Source organism: Centruroides sculpturatus, unplaced genomic scaffold, assembly GCF_000671375.1.
Source record: "Centruroides sculpturatus isolate CEXI.00-Female unplaced genomic scaffold, Cexi_2.0 scaffold2115, whole genome shotgun sequence".
Lineage (NCBI taxonomy): Eukaryota > Metazoa > Arthropoda > Arachnida > Scorpiones > Buthidae > Centruroides > Centruroides sculpturatus.
The window spans coordinates 1,796-20,925 of record NW_019386665.1 but is presented as its reverse complement, the minus strand read 5'-3'; the positions used below and the strand labels follow the sequence as shown (position 1 = coordinate 20,925).

General features: G+C 35.6%; 2 protein-coding genes across 2 annotated transcripts; one reads left to right on the top strand and one right to left on the bottom strand.

Moving 5' to 3' along the window:
• Positions 1 to 381: 381 nt before the first annotated feature.
• Positions 382 to 4,512, top strand: LOC111615516. Its single transcript, XM_023356919.1, has 5 exons — positions 382 to 596; positions 728 to 1,909; positions 2,380 to 3,785; positions 3,984 to 4,144; positions 4,282 to 4,512. Exons 1-5 carry the CDS (start codon positions 382 to 384, stop codon positions 4,510 to 4,512), a joined length of 3,195 nt encoding a protein of 1,064 aa, XP_023212687.1.
• An 11,215-nt stretch (positions 4,513 to 15,727) lies between these two features.
• On the bottom strand, positions 15,728 to 19,119 carry LOC111615515. Its single transcript, XM_023356918.1, has 4 exons — positions 18,866 to 19,119; positions 18,525 to 18,788; positions 16,141 to 16,392; positions 15,728 to 16,065 (listed from the first exon to the last, which is right to left on the bottom strand). The coding sequence occupies exons 1-4, from the start codon at positions 18,903 to 18,905 to the stop codon at positions 16,046 to 16,048; spliced, it is 576 nt and encodes a 191-aa protein (XP_023212686.1). The 5' UTR covers positions 18,906 to 19,119; the 3' UTR covers positions 15,728 to 16,045.
• Between the last annotated feature and the right edge of the window lie 11 nt (positions 19,120 to 19,130).

Sequence of the window (19,130 nt, the reverse complement as noted above, 5' to 3'; positions counted from 1 at the left end):
GCATGGACGCGCAGAAAAGGGAAGTTATCAAAAAATGTCAACAAAAAGAGAGGGATGAAAGACTGCTGGTGTAATTTCTTAGTGGCTTAAATGAGCGTATAAAAAGACAAGTGATATCGCGAGATCCGGAGACATTCGATAAAGCGGTGCAAGCAGCCATCAGCGAAGAAACCATAGAACAATTGACTGCAAAATCACGAGCGATAGTCAGAAACATAAACAATCCTATCAATCCGAAAAGGGATCCTAGTGGAGCACATCAGAAGCAATTAGAGGAAACTTTAGCAGAAATTCAGGAGCAATTGAGACGATTAGGAACTCAGGAAAAAAGTCAGGGAAACCCTCCACGCAGAAACCCCATATCTTGGCGCCCCAGAGCTTATGGCGACCAATCACAATATTAACCCCGAGGACGACTGGACAACGACTCGCGAGGGCCCCGATATCTTTACAGGGATGGAACTAGAATCGAAAATAGAGATGCTGCATATGCTCCCCGAGATGGGACTAGGAATGTATCAAGGGGACCGAAAATCGAAAGAGCGCGAACAAATTCCCAGCCACCCAGGAAGCAGACATATGGTAGAATTAGCAAAGTAAATTGGTGGGAACGCGGAACACCATATCATAAATCGGCCAGACCCTTATGCTCTTCCCAAAGGGGTTATCCTGTATTATTCCGAGATTTCCGATCATCGACACTGAGAAACCCATATACTTTTTGAAGGGGAAGGTCTTTGATATTTAGAGGTAAAGGAGGAATCAGAGCACTAGGCCGGGATTCTGAACCAAATTTATTGTGTAAAATTGACGGATATACGGCTCGACTGGCTATAGATACTGGGTCTAAAGTCAGGCTTCTATCCCGATCATTAGTTCACAAGGTTGCTGGCGTAGAACTTAACTGGAAAAAGGGAGAGATTTTGTTCCAAAGTGTTACGGGCCACGGAATAACCACCTACGAGACCATAAAGGTTCACTTTGATATGGGCCCTTTGCAATTTTCTCATTCGTGTTATGTCGTAAATGACCAGATTACACATCCATTTGATGGACTTCTAGAAAGAGATATTATAAAAACTCAACAGTTGACGATTAATCTGGCAAGAAGAACATTAACCCTCCCAAAAAAGGAAGAAATTCCATTTCGGAAAAACTTTGATACCCACAAATCAAGTATTTTAAAGCCAGAAGAAAAAAACCGACCTTGTAAAGGCATCCAGAACCAGGCCAAAGGTTACTCGATTCTTAATAGGTCAACAACCAAAGTCACCCATAATCAAAAGAAAAATTCTAATTCCGAACAAACTCAAGATGTAATCTTATCGGCGGATTGTAATCTTCCCCTGAGATCCGAAATAATTACGATGGCCAATATATCTGGATTAAGACAAGAGGGCAAAATCGGAGTTATAGAATCCTATATTAGTAGCCAGGAGGGGGTTGTAGGAACAGATATCCTAGCAAAAACCATGAAGGGAGGACAAGTACCAGTCCATATAACTAACCTTTCCATTCAACCTAGGAAAATAGAGAAAGGCGAATGTGTTGGAACCTTTTTAAGAGCAGTAGAAGACAAATCTTCCATAAAGCCCTGCACTATCAATAAATCCTCTACTTCTGATCTTACCAGAGAACAATTCAGTCAATTATTCAATTGGTCCCATATCGGAAAAGGGAAAAAACAGCCTTTATTAAAAAACCTCTTGTACAAATATCGACATGTCTTTGCCACTCAAGATTATGATTTGGGGTATTGTCAAGTCGTGGAACACGAAATCAATACAGGAGATGCTTCTCTCATATACCAACTTCCATATCGAATCCCCTATGCTCAAAGAGAAAAGATAAATGAAATCATTGATGAATTATTAGATCATAGAATAATATCACACTCAAAATCCCCCTGGTCAGCACCTGCATTATTAGTCAAGAAAAAAAAACCCGGGGCTATGGCGCCTTGTCATAGATTATCGCAAGCTCAATAAAGTTACCAAGACTAACCCATATCCATTACCTTTAGTTCAGGAAGCCGTCAGTTTCATGGGACAAGCAAAATATTTTTCGACCATGGACACCCTTTCGGGGTTCTGGCAATTAGCCCTGAGAAATAAGGAAAAGTCCGCTTTTTCTAGCCTAGACAGTCATTATCAGTGGAATCGGATGTCAATGGGCCTTTGCGGGAGTCCTGCATCCTGGCAAAGGGCGGCAGACTTCATCCTTCATGGATTAAAAGGGAAAACTTGCCTCGTCTATATGGACGACATCTTGACTTTTAGTTCAGACTTTCAAACTCATCTCTCACGATTAGAACAAATTTTCAAACGTCTTGCCATTGCTGGCTTAAAACTAAAACGAAAGAAATGTCACTTCTTACAGCGACAAATTAAATTCTTCTGATGAAGGGATAAGACCGGATCCCGATAAAATCAATTGCGTATTAACTTTTCCCAAACCTACCAATAAACATGATATCAAGTTGTTCCTAGGTTTAACTGGATATTACCGGCGCCACATCAAATCCTATGCAGATATTGCAAAGCCATTGAAAGATCTCTTAAAAAATGACGCTCAATTCCAATGGGGAGAGGAGCAAGAGCGGAGTTTCGAAAGATTAAAAGAAGTCATTACTTCATCCCCACATTTAAAATCTGATTTCACTAAACCTTTTAAACTGGCTACAGATGCTTCTAACGAGGCTATAGGAGCTGTATTATCACAAGAGGACAAAAGAGGAGAAATGCCAATTGCTTACGCCAGTCGCATATTGAGGAAATCCGAAAAAAATTATAGCACTACTGAGAAGAAAATCCTAGCGGTTGTTTGGGCTACCAAATATTTCAAACCTTATTTATATGAAAGGAAATTCATTATTCTCATTGACCACAGACCCTTGAAATGGCTCATGAGCAACAAAGACTCTAGCACAAACTCTCGAATAGCTCGTTGGATTATATTTTTGCAAGAATTTGAGTTCGAAGTAAGGCATAAAGCGAGAGAATGTCATAAAAACGCCGACGCTTTAAGTCGTATTCCTATCCGACAAATCGTAGAGACTGAAGACGACCTTGACCCAATATACTCCAAAGCTCAAATCCAAGATCTACAAAGACGAAATCCAAAATGGAATCCTATAATTCAGCAACTAGAAGATGGAACCACTCTAGATCCAGATCTTAAGATACAATTCTTCCTAGATGAAGAAGGAGCTCTTTATCATTTACAACCTCTCAATCAAGGCGACTTTCTAGAACAATTAGTTATTCCATCAGTCCTGATTCCATACCTACTACATACTTATCATGATACTCCTGTCGGAGGATATTTGGGAGCACGAAAAATGCAACAAAAACTCCAGACCTTATTTTATTGGCAGAACATGAACAGAGACATAAAAACTCATTGCCAAGAATGTCAACGATGTGCTATACACAAACGAAAGGACAAACGAACAGAAGCTGAAATACAGTTATTCTCACCCCTCACACATTTATTTGAACGGACAGCTATGGACATTATCGGTCCTTTGCCTATTACAACCAATGGAAATAAATACATTTTAGTCTTTGTCGACCATTTTAGCCGATATGCAGAAGCGATACCTTTACCCAATATTCATAGCAAAACTATCGCCAAGGCCTTCGTTACCAACATCGTTTTACGCCATTCAACTCCTGTCCAACTTCTTACAGATCGAGCCCCAAATTTAATTTCCAAGATGTTCAAGGAAGTATGCGAATTGCTTCATATTAAGCTACTTCATACAACTGCTTATCACCCTGCATGTAATGGGGTAGTTGAAAGATTCAATAAAACTCTAGTTGATATTATCTCACACTACGTAGCCAAAGACCAAAAAAATTGGGATGAATGAATACCCTATGCTTTATTTGCATATAACACTACCGTCCACGCTTCTACGAATGACAGTCCATTCTTTCTGTTGTATGGACGAGACCCAATTTACCCCTTTGACCTTATAGCCCGTCCGACCCGAACTAAATACGATGTAGAAGATAACTTCGCATCGGAACTCCACCTGCGAATGGCCAGTGCCCATCAATTAGCACAAGAATACGCCGAAGCAGCAGCCAGAGAACGTCAAAAAATACATTGCCAAACTTATAAAATTCGTACATATCAGGTAGGCAATCGAGTCTTCCTTGTTGAGGTTGTCCTACCTCAAGGGTTAAAAAGAAAATTAGCACCCCGATGGTCCGGCCCATTTCGTATCATATCCAAATTAAGTCCTGTCACATTCCTTATTGAAAATATTTAAAGAAGAAACAACTAAAAGTTCATGCTCATAGATTGAAACATTGTACCGCTAGACAAGAATTCGAAATGTCAGAAAGTTTAGATCAATTTCCTACCCCAACATCCACACAACCTAAGGTATTATCCCGCCAACCTTCCCTAAGTGCAGACCGGTGGGACGAATTTATTCTCACCGAAATTCAACCACAACCAGAAACGGATCTAGAATCCAAAGAAGACGATCCCGAGAGTTAAGAAAGAATAATAGAATCCACCCCTAGAGAAGAACCAAGAGAACCTACTTCCTCCCATTCTTATGCATTACGCAGCCGGGGACCAGTGGAAGAACGTCCCTGGATTCTGCCGACGCCTAGACGAAGTCGAATTCCCAAACGAAAGGCTAGCCCGCCAAAGGAAGGAAATAGCGGTCAATCAAAAGTAACAAGACAGAGTTAATTAAGACCATAAACAAAATTAACAAAGGAGAGTAAAGAAGTTTACCTTTGACTAACTAATCCTAACATTAAATTCTGAATATGCTTAATAGGATTGTTAATCGCCCTTCTCTTTTTATCCAGAGTCTCAACGAGCAATCAACGAACTCCATTATGTCCGTAAATCGTTCCAGTTTCTTTCTCCAACCTATTTTCCTTATCTCCATAATCTGTACGCCTTCAACTGGACTGAGAGAAGAAGCCTATAATCTACAAAAAAGGGTTATCTTTGTGCATCAAGGAAATTTTTTCATGACAACCAATTATTGGATTCTTATTACTAATATCTCATTCGAACCATATAAAGAACAACTACATTTTTTGAAACGACACTTACGACTTTTAATTACTCTAGTGCAACGACAAGTGCAAACCCCAGAACAAGAGAATCTCGCAGCCCCGCAATGGACATTATCAGCCAATGAACTCACCTTATTACAAACCACCTTAAATGAATACGAAGCCAAATATATAGAATTAAAAACCTTAGTCACCCTCAACAATCCCTCCCTTAGGAAAAAACGAGGTTTAATCAATGCTAGAGGCAAACTCTTAAAATATTTATTTGGAACCGCTACTTTAGAAGATATTGAGATTCTTAATAGTAAGATAGCTCAGTTAACAGAATCCACCGATGAATTCATTCATCTTCTTCAATCACAAGCTACCTTACTTAATGACACTCTCCGTATTACTAAAACCAATCGCCGACACATCTATTTATTAATGAAAAAACAAGCTCTACTAGAAGAAACCCTAATGCAACAACAACATTATCTTACCTTTGAAGCAGGCGTGCGATCTACCGAGTTTGCTGTTAGAGAATTTCGGACTCTATTACTCGAAATAAGGAACGCCATTGAAACATTAGAACAAGGTCGACGTAGCACTTACTTCCAACCTAAAGAAACGTTATTAAACACCCTACGGGAAATTCAGCTCCAGTTACCTGAGGGATATCCTTTCTTAGAAAACCCAAGCCAAGAGAGATTCTATTTTTAAATTTTATCAGTGGACCTCTATCACTGCCGTAGCATTACCCAACTTGTTACGTATTTTTGCCAAGATCCCTCTCATTACTCCGAATGGATACTTTGACGTATACGACATCATTCGAATTCCCGTATACTACCCAATGATCAACTCTTTCGTCTACTACAACAATTCATATCCAATCATTGCCTTATCCAGGGATCGACAATCTTATATGTTATTATCATACTATGACTTAACAAGATGCCAAACAACACCTATTGCCATCTGTACCCCAAATGTTCCAATCTGGCAATCAGTGCAACAAAGCTGTGAATATTCATTATTCCTGGGAAATAAAAAAACTATTAATCTTCTATGTCCTAGACGACTGATAAAATCTTACGCACCCATTTTTCGTCGAATTGACAATCAAGGAACCTGGGCCTACTCTATATCCACTTCAATGATCCTCACAGTTAGATGTCCCTTCGACCAAGAAAAGAGAACCTCGGTCACGATCACCAACATAAATGTCACTGGTATTATAACGCTTCCTGAAACTTGTGTGGGATACCTTCCGAGAATTATTTTAACATCCCATTTCCAACGACAGACCGTCCTTAAGATCGAGAATCTACAACATTTTATTATTCCCTCTATTGATAATATCATCAATCAGACCGAGCTGAAATTAATTCACACTCGCCTCACCCAGAACTAACTTCCCATCTCTACTCCCCACATACAAACAGATGCTGATATCATGCAAGCTGACCAATCCTTACACAAAATGGGATTCGACTTAGAACAACTTCTCACCACCCAGCATAATCCCACTTATTCTCCTCATATCCAGCAGTCATCTCCTTTCCTCATCTGGACATCTGTCATCACCATTTTGGGAGTAGTAAATCTCCTTATAACTCTGTATTTGTGTTATCAACACATCCAATTAAGACAACACGCTTTTCCTCCAAAAGTAAGGGAATATGACCTTGAGATCACCACGCGAGACTCCATACATCCATCAACGCCAATAGAACCTCGGACCCCCATTCTTATGTAAACATGAATAATGAATAAAATCAATAGCTACATCATACCCTTTCTCTAGATTCCACACCTGACTAAGTCTATATAAGTAGGTAACACTTCTTCCAGTCCAAAGTACCTATTATTTTCTTCTTCTTTACAGAACACACTCACAACTCATATGGATTCTGCCTTGGCCACTCTTCTCAATTGTCCTATATGCTATTCGCCTATGAAACTACCAATATATCAATTTACCAATGGACACATGGTTTGTTCAGAATGCCGACCTCGTATTACTCAGTGTCATACCTGTCGAGAACCATTGGGAGATATTCGCAATTTAATGGCAGAACAACTTCTCCAGACCATTCAAATTCCATGTATGTTCCAAACCTTTAGATGTCCCGAAGTTTTACCCTAAACCAATTGACCCGAAGAGCGCACGAAACAAATTGTTCCTTTAAACCCATTCCCTGCCCTTTCCAAGAGGCAGCGTGTCCCTGGGAAGGACCTCGACCTCAAATCTATACTCACATAATCTCTAGCCATCCCCAGGTCATTACCGTAACCCGGGATAATATATATTTCATAGGAATAGATACCCACATTAAAGAAGGTACCTGGGCTGCCATCTTGGACTACCAATCCCAAAAATTTCTTATCATTGTTAAAAAGCATTAATCCGCTCTTCCTTTTTTTACCATAAAAGTTATGTTTCTAGAAAAGCCCCTTCTCGACACTTCATTTTGTTATATTATTAAATTCAAAAGAGGCAACCACAGCTTTCGGTGGATTTCCACAGTCCAAGTAACGTACGGAGAACCTTCCATAACATCTACTCCCTGCTTTGAAATACCTCAAAATCTCATTCAAAATTTTGGCCATTACCGCAATTTTACATTTATTCTAAATGTTTTCCCCTTCCAGATGTCAGACGATAGAGAATGGCAAGACGAGGAATGGTGGAATTCAGCCTCACCCATACCCGACAATCCTCTGCCAACCCCACAGCCAGTTCGTAAGGAAGTGGATTCCGAGGCTCTAACTGCCCTCATCCAACTAGCAAGATCACAACTACAAAGATCGCAAACTCCAATGACCCTAATATTACCCATTAATTACAATTGTCCCCCTCATCTTGAACAAGAACTCCAAGAATTAAATCAAAATTTAACCTCACAAGGGCTATCTGAAATCCAGCCTCATGCCTCACAAATGCCCTTATTTACATCCCCCCTCTCACCCAACCCAACTCACAACCACCACGCAACCAGACTCGCCAATCTTAATAACCCCATCTAAGGTGATTCACATATATATTCAATTTTTATAATCAATACACAACTTCATATTACCACATATAACCTTGTATAATCATATTATATTGTAAATTAATAACTAATTCCTTGTATTCAGACTTTTGTATTCAATTCCCATCTTTTAATCAAAAAATAATTTTATTTACTCAATACACTTGTGCGTCATTAAGATTTATTTACCACGTAACCACACCGAGAAAGATAGAGTAAATTATAAATCCATTAAATCTCTGTGTATCGCAAAAAAAAATATTGTCGGAAATAATTAATTGGAATGATAACCATATCATAACTATAATCATATCAATGTCAGAAATAATTCGCGTTAGTATTGTTTACTCAGAGAAAGAGAGAGAGAGACTTTTAAATATTATATGTTCAAAGATGGGTCCTTATCAGTTTCTTAAGTCGGACTTCATCGGATATCTCAAGAACCTACCTACGTCCTCTACCTTCCATTGAAACTTCAGCTCATTAAAATCGATCTTGCTCACTCAAAACAAGCCCGATTTTGGAAAGGCCGGGGTGATGTGAGGGCCAAACAAAACCTTTCTAAAGTGTTATTTTAAATTTTAATTATTGGAAACTTTAATCGGTTAAATTCGAACGTTTTAACGAGTTAGGCTAAAAGCCATAAAAATTATTTCTCACGGAGTTTGTTCCTTGTTGAGTCGGATCCAGTTATTCAGGGATGTGTCACCACGAACTTTCGATGGAGAGCCCATATTGGACGCCAGACCCTTAATAAGAACCACCTGACCTGATGGAAAAAACCCAAGAGGAATTACAAAGACAAAACAGAAAAACCCAAGAAGTCAGTCGTCATCCAAAGTCCGCTACAAGAATTAAGATCGTGACCCAGGATTAAGATCGTGCCTGGTTAAACCTCTACACTCCTCCGTGCCTCCACACCAGTGAACAGACAAGATTCTGAACGAGTGGAAAGAACATTTCATCGACAAGGTATTTATCACCCCGCAGATCAATTGTAAATTCTCTCTCTCGACAGGCCTATATTAAATAGGGAAACTATGACCGAAATTGACTCTTTCTGTATTTTCTTTAGTTTTATTAAATTTGTTATTTGTTAGAAAATATGGAGTCCGAGTGAGTCACTTCCTCGTCTCTCCCCTCACCTCTACTCCGAATCCAACCGCACACCCTCTACCGCTCACGTGACGAAAAGTCGCGATTTCCGAGTCCTGCGAGACTCGGTGGTGTCACATCCTGACGTAGTGTCAAAGAGACACCGACCCTACGGTCACATAAGTAGTATAGAAAGGATGCATTCTGGGGTACAAAAATTAATTAGTATATAAATTTAATATAAAAAAATTTTTTTTGTAAATAATTTTTTTTTCAATATTAGAAATTTTTTTTTGAATTATATCGAAATAAAGACCGATACAGTATAGATTATATTTTAATTTGTATAAGAATTTAATATAAAAAAACCGATAACACAACATCGAAACTCGCGTCCTCTATATTACAACTTTTAAAACTTCGAGTGAGTTTTTAAAAAAAACGATATGCTCTTAAAGAAAAATATGATTGGCTGTTAGTTTTTAACGAAGATGTGATTGGTTAGTATTTTATATAAGTTACTTTTTTAAAGAAAATTAGTTTTATATTTAAGCTGTAATCATGGAGATGTACGGTTTTCTGGTTACTTACGGAAACTATAAAATATACTCATCTTCTTCAATTCTGTACCGTACTTTGGACGCTTGCGTTTCTGCCGTAAAAAATTTCTCGTTCGATGTTACCGATAATTTTCCATTTATCCTCCGCTATTTCAAAATCAAAGATATTTGGAAAGGAGAAGGAAAATACGGTTTTATAATTGTTGGCGAGGATGGAGGAATTAACGAAGTATGTAATGGATTATACGGTTCGTTCGAACGGTGTGCGGAAGATATGAGAGAAATATGTTTAGAAAATGATAAGAAAACTTTAGTAGTGTTTAAAGAGATAAGTCCAGGAATGAAATATTATAAATTTTCTAAATTTTCTAAGGGTGAGAAAGCTGATTAATATGTATTTCAAACATCCTAGTACTTGTGTAATTGCCGGTCCTTCCCAATCCGGAAAAACCACATTGGTAAGAAAAATGATTCACAACAAAATTTATGAAAATCCTCCGAAGAAGATTTTATGGTGTTACTCCGTATATTTACCGTTTTTTCAAGAAGAAAAGGATATTACATTTATGTACGGGTTACCCGAATCTGTTCAAGGATGGGATTTGATAATAATTGATGATCTGATGCACGAACTGTCTCCAAAAACAGCATTTTTGTTTACGACAGAATCTCATCACTGTAATGTAAGTGTGATTTTAATAATGCAAAATTTGTTTCCAAAAAATAAGATTATGAGAGATATAAGTTTAAATACACATTATTTGATTTTATTTAAAAATAATCGTGATGAGAGTCAGGTGAATTGTTTAGGTCGCCAAGCTTTTGCGGGAAAATTTAATTTTTTTATGGATGCATATAAAAAAGCGACAGAAAACGAATTTGGTTATTTGTTATTAGATTTTCAACCTAAAACAGATAAGAAATTTTCTGTGAGAGATTCTTGTTTTCCTGACGAACGAGGTATTTTTTGGATTTACTTACCGATAAAATGATAAACGTAAAGAAAAATTATCATATGCTAGCGCTTTTAGCGAAGACTACTCCTTTACAAAGGAAAGCCATATTAAAAAAAGCTACTCCCAATCAAGTGAAAGTATTGTGTGAAATTTGTGATAATTTGCTGAGAGGAAATATTCCCACCGATGTTCGTAAATTACGAAAATATAAAAAAATTATTAGGAAATTAAGCGATAAACGTGTTCCTTTAAATACCAAGAAAAAATTTTGGTTAATCAATCTGGTGGATTCCTTCCTCTTCTACTGGCGCCGTTATTGTCTATGGCAGGAGGGTTAATCGGTAAAGTAATAGGAAAAAGAATCTAATGGCGAAGCAGATGGCCTTAGTTTTTCCCGAATTACTGATGAGTTATCAAAAGCCTGAAATAAGAATTGGTTCTAATATCAAAGAATTACTCGAGAGTACAAATTTACCTGATGACGATAAAGTCAAGTTATTAAGTCAATTGATTTCAAGATAACAGAGAACAGTTAACGCTCCTAAAAAACCTGTCAGAGTATCGGTCGTATCTAACCAAAATGAAGAAACAGAATCTCAACCGAAAGAAGAAACTGATGATAGTGAATTTATGAAACAAATAATTTTATCAGTACCTCAATTATATCAAAAATTTACACCTCATTTAATCGCTAAGTTGAATCAAAGTCATTACGGATGGAATTCTAAAGGTGAATTAACAATCGACGGAAACCTGTTATCGGGAGTCATATAGTAGACTTAGTTTCGTATGTAAGTAGAAATAGAAAAACCGCATTACTTCCAGTTGGTTTCAAAGACTTTTTTGATGGCTTAAAGAAAATAAATATTTTTAAAAAGTTAATCGGAAACAAAAGTTTGGCGACATCATCGGAAAAAATATTCGATCAATCAACATCAATCGAAACCCTCAAAGAAATTTTCTCTCATCGGTCGAAAAAATCTAGGAGGAAGAGGAAGAAAAATCTCGAATGGAAAAACTTTTGAAATCGATATACTATAATCCTAAATCTCCAGCGTCTTTTGGTGGTGTGAGTAAATTAGTTAAAGAATCAAATTTGCCGCGATCTGTTGTTAAAAAATGGTTGTCTTCTCAAGTAACTTATACGCTTCATAAACCTGTAAGAATTAAATATTCGCGACGAAAAACTATAAGTTTTTATCCTAACGACTTATGGCAGGCTGATTTAGTTGTATTAAAACAATTTTCTAGATTTAATAATGGAATAAAGTATTTACTAACTGTAATCGATGTATTTACTAAGTATTGTTATGTCGTACCGATAAAAGATAAAAAACCCCAATCAGTTTTTAAAGCTTTTCAAACGATTTTTAAAAAAAGAAACATCCCGAAAAATTTACAAACCGATAAGGGGAAAGAATTTTATAATAGATTAGTAAAAAATCTTTTTAAAAAATTTAAAATTAATCATTATTCGACTCATTCCGATACAAAAGCCGCTGTCGTTGAAAGATTAAATAAAACTTTGCGAAATAAAATATATAGATTATTTACTTATCGTAATTCTTATAAATATATCGATAAATTATCGGATATTGTGAAAAGTTATAATAATAGTTTTCATAGAAGTATCGGTATGTCTCCGTCGGAAGTTACTCCCTTACATCATAGCTCTATTTTCGAAAAGTTGTACGGTATAAAAGGACGGAATACGTTTAAATTTAATATTGGCGACCTTGTTCGAATTTCGAAAATACGTAAAACATTTAGTCGAGGATACCTACCGGTTGGACGGAAGAAATATTTATTATTCACGATCGTTTTTCGTCTCATCCTCCGACGTATATATTGAAAGATTTAAATAACGAGATTTTGGAAGGAAGATTTTATACAGAAGAATTACAGAAGGTAACAAAATGATGCAGTCGGACTTTTTCGTCACTCTGATAAGCAACGCGAGCATGGAGTTATTTCCCGAAAATAAGCAGTCTCATTTCACCGTGAAAATGAGTCCACCTATCGATTTACGCGGGAAATGGGTAGTAGGTCTGAGCGAGGTTATTATTCCTAGAAATTGGTTCAACATATCAAATCATAATAATGATTATACTATTACTAGACATAAAATTAGAAGAGAAAAAATAACTGATGTAACATGGAGATTCCATTAACTACAGGCGATGAAAATGAAGAAGGGACGCTTTTCCATTGGATAAACAAGAATATAGTTTTGTTAACAGGATCTAAGTTGGCAGAATTTGTTTTAGACAAGGATTATAAAAACGTAAAACTAAATTTGGAAGAGGGATTCGAGTTGTATATTTCGAAAGAAAAAGGCTCATAAACTACTTTATTTTTTAAATTTACCAACCAAAGATATAATATTTAAACAACGGAGTTCGAGTTTAATATTGCGAGGAGCGAGTAGGAATATCTATCAAATCCTAGATTTTATAAAGATCAATTTATAACTTTAATAGAAAGAGATAAAAAAGTTGTCGAGGAAATCGATGTAGAGGAAAAAATTTTTATTCCAATAGGGTTATATTCCTCTGTTGAAAAATTTCTCGGAATTTTTAAATATATTAAATTAGCATTACTGCCTAATAACAAAATCGTTTTAAAAGTTCATAAAAATATAACGATTGAATTCGGAAACGAATTAAAAGATTTGTTAGGATTTAAAAAAAGCAAATTTTCCGAAGGCGAATATGTGAGCGACTATCCCATCGAATTATCTGCGGAATTTCAGAAATTTTTATTTATTCGAATATCGTTGCTTCTCATCGTGTTGGGGATATAACCGCTCCACTTTTAAGGGTTATACCTGTAATGGGGGAAAAGTCAGATCAAATAGTTAGGGTCTACCAATCACCTCTATACCTTCCTTTACGACGTAATTATATAGATACAATCGAAATCGAGCTGAGAACTGCTAGCGGAAAAGAAATCGTCTTTTTTGGAGGAAAGACATTATTAGTTTTATTTTTTAAACAGATATAAATATTGGTATATTTTATTTATTAACGTTAGTTCGTCTTTGTGAAGTAGAAAATGAAGCTCGATCCGCGAGATTGTATAGATTATTACTGCAATCAGGCAGGAGGAACGGTACTGACACACGAGTTTTCATTATTTGCACGACAAATTGGAAGAGGGACTTATTTTGCTGGACCGTAAATACAGAGAGGATACGAATTTTTTGGGGATTTATTTCGTAATCTATTCCTATTCTTAGTAAAGTAGGAAAGTATCTAGGGGGTAAAGCTTTAAAATTTGCATCGAATGTAGGAACAGATGTAATTGGAGAAAAGTCGTTTAAAGAATCTACAAAAAATCGTTTTGAAGATGTACGATCTGAAATTAAGGAAGACGTGCTTAAAAAAGTGCAGACAGGATCGGGTATAAAAAGAAAACGACCGAAAAGATTAACTCAGTCAGAAAAGAAGAAGAAGAAGAAGAAGCAAAAACTTAACGATATTTTTGGTAATTAAGAAACAATGAACGTCCATTCCTGCGGCTGTACCAAGTCCGAATTAGATTTGTTTAAGAATGTTGGAATACAGATGGCTATCGACAATACGTATGAAGTAATCGCTCATCCTGTGGCCGCAATTAACGATAGTAGATCACCTATAGAGTTTCTTATATCAGGATCGGGTGAGCATTATATGGATCTACATTCGATTTATCTATGTGTTCAGGCGAAAATCGTAAAGAAAGACGGATCAAACCTCGGCTTGGAAGAGAAAGTTACTCCTGTTAACTATTTTTTAAATAGTTTGTTTTCTCAATGTACTGTTTTTTTAAATGACAAACCTATAATTACGCAGGTTAATTACCCGTATCGCGCTATATTAGATGCCTTGCTATTTAATTCGAAAGAAGTGCAGGAAACTTTTTTAACGAGCGCGTTATTTTTTAAAGATACTGCTGGACAAATGGATTCGATAAATCCGTTAGATGAAAATAATACAAACTACGGATTAGTTAAAAGATTTAACATCAGCAAAGGAAGTAAAATAATAGATTTAATGGGACGCCTTCATATCGATTTAACGAACCAGCCTAAGCTTCTAACGAACAATGTAGACCTAAGAATTAAATTGGAAAGATCTTAAGAAAATTTTGCGCTAACGGCAGATAACGACAACTATAAAATTATTATTAAAAACGCATCGCTGAAAATTAATAAAGTAGACGTTAGTTCGTCATTACAGATAGGGTTTGAAAAAGCACTACAAACCGCTTTAATTAAGTTACCATTCAGAAGGACAGATGTTAAAGTCTTTACGTTAACTAGCGGGATTCAGTCTAGAAGTATATCAAACGTTGTTATTGGCCAACTACCTTATAGAATAACTCTCGGATTAGTTTCTAATTCTGCATTTAATGGAAATGTGAAGCGTAATCCTTTTAATTTTAAAAATTATGATTTAAATTATATATGTTTATCAAAAGACAATCAAATGATTCCTTCTAAACCCTATACTCCGGATTATAGCAATAAAATTTATGCAAAAAATTTTATCTTGTTATTCGAAGATACCGGATGTATTCATCATCACAAATCTATAAATATATCGTACGACGAGTACGGAAACGGTTATACTTTATATTGTTTCGATCTTACACCCGATAAATCAGGCTCCGAGAATGACGTTAGCGTTAACCAGCTAGGAAACGTTTCTATGGAATTAAAGTTCTCGAAGGCGCTACCAGAAACCAGAAACGTTATTTTTTTGCTAGAATATAATAACACCTTAGAAATTGATTATTCACGAACCGTATTCGTCGATTATTAATGAATTCCGTTACGTTGTGGAGATTAGCAGCAAGCGATCCGAAAATAAAAAGAAATTTCGGAGGAGTTTTTGCATCCAACGATCTTCCGTTTCGAATTGGTAATAAACAATCTTTTATAATTAATTTAGATGAAAAAAATGAGCCTGGAAGTCATTGGGTATCGGTATTTTTTACTAAAGATAAAAATTCTTGCATTTATTACGATAGTTATGGATTAAAATTGAGAAAAGCGAGTATCATCAGATTTATAAAACGAAATTCAAAAAAATATTGTTGGAATAATATTATTCATCAAAGTTTGTTTTCCTTAAACTGTGGTTATTTCTGCTTATATTTTTTATATAAAATTAATAGAAATCTATGTTTATCAGAATTGCATGTAACAGATAAATTTTATAATGATGAATTTGTTAAAAATTTTGTAAAAAATAATTTTCATTTATCAAAACCGATTGTAATAACCAATAACCAGTGTTGTAATTCAATAAAACAATCTATTTAAAATATAAAAATTGTGCTTTTATTTTACAAAATTTACATTTCCTCCTCCACGATTTTCAGAATATGTCCGACAATTCTATATAATAAAAAAATATATATTCAGTATTTCTGAAATGCTATAATATTTAAAAACAAAATAAAATATTTTTACCTGTTTTCATAAAATACTTGTATGAAAAACAATCACATAATGAGCAGTGTGGGATGAATTCTTGGTGATAAGGACACGGGATTTTTATTTCCGAGGATTTTGGTACCCCGTATTTTTCTACATCTAACGCGTCAATTTTAAAAACGCGATCGCTCCCCCTCCTAATTAGGCATTTTTCAATTTGCCCGCCTTTAAAAAAAATGAAACCGTAATTTTTGAAAAATTTTTGGACGGTGGATACAACATTTTCATGTTGTATCCACTGATTGCCATCATTTTGATGGCGGTATGCCAAATACAGCTTATGTAAGCCGTTACAAAACCTCACGGTTTTTTTATCACTGGGGGTTAATTTTTTCCATTGTATGTCGGGATGGAAAAAATTAAGAATCCCAAAATCCTCGCAATTAAACCCCATATACCCAATCTGCCTAGTTAAAAAACTGTCGTACGGTTGTAAGAGGGGCTCATTTTTAAATTGGAACCCCTTGCAATCGATTATAACCCCTGGATTATCTATATAATAAAAATTAATATATACATATAAATATATATATATATATAATATTAATACTAAACACATATGAAAAAACTCACTATTCAGTTTCGTTAAATTCCAGCATTCGATTGTTGTCATTCTCTTCTGTAACAAGAGTCTTCTACTACAAGATATGCTGCTATTCGAAATTATATCCCGAAATCTCAACCGCTATTTATAATAAACTAGGAGGAAAATACTGGTAGAGGATTTTTCTTAATAAACAACTTGACCCACAAAACAGGTAACAGGATTTTCCTCATTCAACTTGATAGGACATGTTAGGGGTGCAGATCAGGTTAATCTATCATATTTTAAAAATTGCGTGTTCACACTATTTATTCGGAAAATACAACCATAATCATCTGATTCGCCGTGAATATCAAGCTGTTTTTATATATGCGTTANTATTTAAAAACAAAATAAAATATTTTTACCTGTTTTCATAAAATACTTGTATGAAAAACAATCATATAATGAGCAGTGTGGGATGAATTTTTCATGATAAGGACACGGGATTTTTATTTCCGAGGATTTTGGTACCCTGTATTTTTCTACATCTAACGCGTCGATTTTAAAAACGCGATCGCTTCCCCTCTTAATTAGACATTTTTCAATTGGCCTGCCTTTAAAAAAAATGAAACCGTAATTTTTGAAAAAATTTTGGACGGTGGATACAACATATTCATGTTGTATCCACTGATTGCCATCATTTTGATGGCGGTATGCCAAATACAGCTTATGTAAGCCGTTACAAAACCTCACGGTTTTTTTATCACCGGGGGTTAATTTTTTCCATTGTATGTCGGGATGGAAAAAATTAAGAATCCCAAAATCCTCGCAATTAAACCCCACATACCCAATCTGCCTGGTTAAAAAACCGTCGTACGGTTGTAAGAGGGGCTCATTTTTAAATTGGAACCCCTCGCAATCGATTATAACCCCTGGTTTATCTAAATAATAAAAATTAATATATATATATATAATATTAATACTAAACACATATGAAAAAACTCACTATTCAGTTTCGCTAAATTCCAGCATTCGATTGTTGCCATTCTCTTCTGTAACAAGATTCTTCTACTACAAGATATGCTGCTATTCGAAATTATATCCCGAAAACTCAACCGCTATTTATAATAAACTAGGAGGAAAATACTGGTAGAGGATTTTCCTTAATAAACAACTTGACCCACAAAATAGGTAACAGGATTTTCCTCATTCAACTTGATAGGACATGTTAGGGGTGCAGATCAGGTTAATCTATCATATTTTAAAAATTGCGTGTTCACACTATTTATTCGGAAAATACAACCATAATCATCTGATTCGCCGTGAATATCAAGCTGTTTTTATATATGCGTTAAGCTTAGATATATCCAACAGAATTGTGTACTTTTTAGTTTTGTTTTCAATACTCAAAAATATAAAGAAGTTTTATTTAATACACAACTGTTTTAAGGCCTCCATCTCTGTCTTTTTTGTGGTGGCTCTTCTTCTTCTTCTTTTTCTGAGGAAGAAGAATTATCATGTGAGGATGAGGACTCAGATGAGGTAGAATCNATTTTTGGACGGTGGATACAACATATTCATGTTGTATCCACTGATTGCCATCATTTTGATGGCGATATGCCAAATACAGCTTATGTAAGCCGTTACAGAACCTCACTGTTTTTTTATCAGTGGGGGTTAATTTTTTCCATTGTATGTCGGGATGGAAAAAATTAAGAATCCCAAAATCCTCGCAATTAAACCCCATATACCCAATCTGCCTAGTTAAAAAACTGTCGTACGGTTGTAAGAGGGGCTCATTTTTAAATTGGAACCCCTTGCAATCGATATTCATGTTGTATCCACTGATTGCCATCATTTTGATGGCGGTATGCCAAATACAGCTTATGTAAGCCGTTACAAAACCTCACGGTTTTTTTATCACCGGGGGTTAATTTTTTCCATTGTATGTCGGGATGGAAAAAATTAAGAATCCCAAAATCCTCGCAATTAAACCCCACATACCCAATCTGCCTGGTTAAAAAACCGTTGTACGGTTGTAAGAGGGGCTCATTTTTAAATTGGAACCCCTCGCAATCGATTATAACCCCTGGTTTATCTAAATAATAAAAATTAATATATACATATATATATATATATATAATATTAATACTAAACACATATGAAAAAACTCACTATTCAGTTTCGCTAAATTCCAGCATTCGATTGTTGCCATTCTCTTCTGTAACAAGATTCTTCTACTACAAGATATGCTGCTATTCGAAATTATATCCCGAAAACTCAACCGCTATTTATAATAAACTAGGAGGAAAATACTGGTAGAGGATTTTCCTTAATAAACAACTTGACCCACAAAATAGGTAACAGGATTTTCCTCATTCAACTTGATAGGACATGTTAGGGGTGCGGATTAGGTTAATCTATCATATTTTTTAAAAAA